The sequence below is a fragment of the Achroia grisella genome, unplaced genomic scaffold, assembly GCF_030625045.1.
Source record: "Achroia grisella isolate CSIRO2021 unplaced genomic scaffold, CSIRO_AGI_Agris_v1 utg778, whole genome shotgun sequence".
In the NCBI taxonomy this organism is placed as follows: Eukaryota; Metazoa; Arthropoda; class Insecta; order Lepidoptera; family Pyralidae; genus Achroia; species Achroia grisella.
Genome location: NW_026713018.1, coordinates 178,116 through 183,343, shown reverse-complemented (window position 1 = coordinate 183,343; position 5,228 = coordinate 178,116). Strand labels below are relative to the sequence as shown.

Here is a 5,228-nt window from a genome sequence, read left to right as displayed (position 1 = left end):
TTTCTAAAACACGCTAATAAGATATTTTTGTTAGTCCTTATATAGATATGTAATTTTTTATTTATGTCCCCTCCGATCGGTCCCCCATCCACTTCAACGGGGATCGAAATTACGACGGCCTGAGCCGAGGTTCGAACCCCTAGTGGTGCCCTCAGACTAAAGTCGTATCCGTCAGGCAGGAGTTGGCCTTCAGCCGCTCCATAAGTTCTTCCGCGGGTTTGGAATGCCATCTGCACTCGCCCCTATCGTCCGGTGAAGCTGTAAAGGCCAGCTGCGGCCAACAGCATTAGAGTAGTCCGAAAAAAAATAATTTATGCACTTAGATCAATATATACGGTTGTAATCTCATAACTGTATTTCATTCATTAAGTACAAACTCTCCTGACCTCCAGAACCTCGATTTTATACATATGTAAATTTATGCATTTCTTAGATATATGATTTCAATTACATTATTGTTACATATAAATATAAGTTTTATAAATATTATATTATTGATAGAAGAGACAAAATAAAATCAAAAATAATAGGAAAACAAAATAAAAACTTATACCATTAGCGCAGGCGAGTGCACTATTATATTGCCAATAAAAAGTGTATTTGACTACAATATGATTTTGTTAGGGCGGGCGGGGCGGGGAGCGCGGTTCGGGCTCGGACGAAGTGGGCGGAGAACCCTTTTTTGATTCCACATTACCCTTAATGGACGGCCCTTGTAAGTGATACGTAGTACTCAATACATCCTCCTAACTAAAACCTATTGAAAGACTTACTGATATTGAACATGTTTATGAAATCGAAACAACTTCAAATTTGTATTGAATCTGCATTCCGAATAAGCGGTGGAATAAAAAAAAACTTGACTATTCAAAAGTGTTTATATTAAGTTTATTTGAATAAAGATTATTTGTATTTCTATTCTATTCAAAAATCATTTATTCATGTAGGACATTTTAGCCGCTTATGAACGTTATATTTTTTACATTATAATTTTTACTCAACCGTCCGGTTCAGTACATAGATCCAATTGAGAAGAACTGGCAAGAAACTCAATTGAATTACTTTGTTTTATAAGCCATTTTATTTACAATGTATATTTGTATAGGTGTCTATGTCTAACATTAAATGAAAATCCCGTGCATGAACAACTATTGCCATGCACGCTCGTCATTCAAGTAATCGTTTAGTGAGTAATAGGCTTTGCTCAGTAAATATTATTTAACAGATGTTTTGAATTTATTTAAGGGTAATTCTAGTATATCCTTTGGTATATCGTAATTTATATGAATCACTTAAAAAGTGCTTCAACATTTTTTTTTACAAAAAAATGCGGATTAGTCGATTTATGTCATTTCACATCTATACATATAAATAAAATTGGAGTGTCTGTTTGTAATATTGAAATAACCGTTTTTTACTACATGCATATGAATATAAATACGGTACATACACCAAAATAACATTTTATACAATTTCTGTATGTCTGTCTATTTATTATGGTTAATCTCTGAAATGGCTGGACCGACTTTGATGGGACTTTTATTGGGAGGTAGCTGATGTAATAAGAAGTAACTTAGGCTATTTTAGAAAAATAAAGTTAAATTCCACGCGGACGAAGTCGCGTGTACAGCTAGTCGGAAATAATACTTAGTATTGGGCAATACAATTTGATCTCTAATTTTTTAATTACATCTAGATAATGACCTTTGCTATTGACCCCGAACAGCTATATGAGCGTATTATTACAAGAACTGGGCGGTTACAATGTGGCCACAGTATAAGTGACGGCGGCGAGGCGGATACAAGCGACGGGCGACGGGCGGGGGGCGACGAGCAGCGTGCAAGCGCGAGCGGAAAAGCGCGGATTACAGAGCGGAAGTCGCACGACGCCTCAATATCCGGCGAGGCTTAATTTATACGAGCCTCGCGGCCGTAATTTACAATTTCTCGATAAGGTTTCTTTTTCATTTCACATAATTTATACTGGCTCGTTGGAATTTCGCGTTATTGAAAATGTAAACGTGAGGTATGCGGTAATACTCCGCCGCCCGCCCGGCACCGACGCGGAGACGACGCGGAACCGACGCGGCGCCGGCGTTACGTATGTACAGACCAGGGATGTTATGGATATGAAATTTCGGATACGGATAGGTTTCGGATATTGGAATGATTTTTTTTTTTTTTATACCACTTAGGTGGCAAACAAGCATACGGCCCATCTGATGGTAAACGGCTACCGTAGCCTATGGACGCCTGAAACACCAGGGGTGTCACATGCGCGTTGCCGACCCTTAAGAAACCTTAATATACCCTTCTTGAAAACCCCCATGCTGTAGTCTCTCGAGAAAACCTCGGCAGGTAGTTCATTCCACAATCTAAGTGTACGCGGGAGGAAGCTCCTCTGAAACCGCACTGTACGAGACCACTTAGGTTCCAGCGTGTGGGGATGAATTCCCTGTCGATGGCGAGCGGTGCGATGGTAAAAGGTAGCCGTAGGCATCATGTCAAACAATTCATCAGAACACAGTCCATTGTATATTCGGTAGAACACACAAAGCGATGCGAAGTCTCGCCTCAAGCTAAGTGGTTCGATACCGTTAGAGAGATTGGGATCATCGACAATTCTCATAGCACGTCTCTGAACCGAGTCAAAAGGACCGAGCTGGTATCCAGGTGCTCCTGCCCAAAGATGAGAGCAGTACTCCATGTGCGGCCGAACTTGCGACTTATACAATAGAAGTCTCTGGTTCGCAGTGAAGTACCGCCTCGCTCTATTCAGCACACCGAGCTTCTTGGACGCCAGCTTGACCTTTTCTTCGAGATGACTACGGAACTCAACTGTGCTAGAGATGTCGACACCGAGAATCCCAATGCTCTTAGAGATGGTAATGGACGTGTTCCGGAATTGCGGAGCCACAGCAAAAGGGGTTTTCTTAGCGGTGAACGCGCAGGCTTGTGTCTTGGTAGGGTTGAATTGAACTAAGTTCAATCGCCCCCAATCGGAGACTCTGGTGAGAGTACTCTCGATTTTTTTGGCACAGGGTGCACAAGGGTGGTCTTCCATGACGACGGAAATTGCCCAGAGGAGTATGAAAGCGCGAAGAGGCGCGTGAGTACGGGACACAACTCAGGAGCACACTTCTTTAGCACCAAAGCCGGTATGCCGTCTGGCCCGTTCGACTTGTTGACGTCGAGAGACAGCAACTCTCGCCGGACACTCCGTTGTGTTACGGATATTTCCGGCATAGAGTTACCACACCATGGGATGGTAGTAGTTATGGTGTCCCCGGCGTCCAAAGTCCAATTTGAGGCAAAAAGAGCGCACAACAAATCGGCCTTCTCTTTTGCACTATGTGCCAAGTTATCATCCGGCTTCCGTAGTGGTGGTAAGGACGACTGACTAAAATTACCTTCGGCAGCCTTAGCAAGGGACCAAAAGGCTCGACTTCCAGAAGGATGACGGGCTAATCGCTCCCCAATTTTGCTGACGAAGTCGAATTTGGCTCTAGCAATTACTCTTTTACTAAACCTGGACGCAGCATTTAAATTCCGCCTCGCATCAGATACGCCAACATCCCTGTTGGAACGAGCCGTGGTCCAAGCCTGATAAGCAGTTTCTTTAGCCTGTCTGGCTTCTCTGCATGACCTATTAAACCACGGTCGCTTTTTCGCCCCTGAAGCAACAAGCAGATTTGGAATGAAACATTCCATACCCGCAAGTATGACTTCAGTAACGGCGGCTGTACAGGTATCGACGTCTTCTGATGCAAAGCAGTGCTGCTTCCATGGGTACGACGCGTAAAATTCTCGCAATCTGTCCCAATCTGCTGACTTATAATGCCACATGCGACGTCGACCAGGTGTTCGGTGTGTGGCAGGTTGTGTGCACTGTACTTGGGATCGAATAAGACAGTGATCCGAAGAACCAAGAGGCGCTTCCACGGTGACTGAATATTCGTCCGGACCTGTAGTCAGCAGAAGGTCCAGTAAGGAGCTCGTATGGGTCTCGATATCTGGTATTCTCGTTGGAGAATGAACCAGTTGTGAGAATCCATAGGCCAGGGCAAACTCGTGAGCAGTTCTCCCCGCATGGTCAGTGATTCGAGAACGGAGCCACTCGGTGTGATGGGCATTAAAGTCTCCAAGTATCACTAAATTCGCGGAGGGATATTGCTCGAGAACTTTATCAGACGTGATTTGAAGGTGCTCAAACAGACGAGTCGTGTCCTCGTCACCGCTATGAGACCTGTATAGGCATGCGTAGATACCGGTGTACTCACCCTGATCTACGCGTACCCATAGTACTGACAGGTCTTTTTTTCTAGGCCAAGAAGGCGGCGACAACAAATATCCTCCCGGACATACAAACATACCCCAGCTCGACGCACAAATTTGTGCTCAAGTGTATACCCGGGATACGTAAGGTACGACGTATCAGCCGGACAGGATATCTGTGTCTCCGTAAGGAACAGAAGGGTCGGCTTGGCGGTCTCGAGATGATGGTGGACCGCATTGATGTTTCCGTGTAGTCCCCTGATGTTACAGAAATCCATATTAATAGTGGATAGGGGTGCCGCTGATTTAATGCGATTCCTTTTCTTTTTTCTGGCCATTTGGGTATTGTTTTTTTAAGGTTGAAGGGGAATGATCGCGCTGGTATTAGAAAGGACAAAGTATGTGTCAATGTACCCCAGTATTGCACAGGTTTGGCAATTTGATTATTATACCGGATACGGATACGGATGCAGATATGAAATAATTTCGGATTATCCGTTAGTTTCGGATAATTTCGGTTACGGATATTAATTTTTTAAAGAACTTCAGAATAGAATAGAATAGAAAATCATTTATTCAAATAAACTTACATTGAAGCACTTTTGAATAGTCATTACATTTTTTTTAATCTACCGCTCGTTCGGAAAGCTGTCTCATCACAAGAAGAACGAGCAAGAAACTTGCGTGTTGCTCTTTTAAATAATTTTATTATTACTTTACATTTTTAAGTTTAAGTGTGTGAATACAAACCACCAATTAGCACTAATTCAATTAAATACTCAAAGAGAAAAATATTGAATACATAACCAACTGGTTAAACAATTAATAAGAGGAAATCAGTCATAGTGATTAGAGCAGACCAGTCCCTACAAGCAGCACCCGTTCACGAGTATGACGGATGAGCCAGCCATCACTGCGCTCGACCATATTTTAGGGAGCCCAATGACCCGGCC

General features: G+C 43.1%; 1 protein-coding gene across 1 annotated transcript; it reads right to left on the bottom strand.

Annotated features, from left to right (window-relative positions):
- Positions 1-2,985: 2,985 nt before the first annotated feature.
- Positions 2,986-4,371, bottom strand: LOC131850642 (uncharacterized). Its single transcript, XM_059200943.1, has one exon. The coding sequence runs from the start codon at positions 4,369-4,371 to the stop codon at positions 2,986-2,988; it is 1,386 nt and encodes a 461-aa protein (XP_059056926.1).
- Positions 4,372-5,228: the final 857 nt, after the last annotated feature.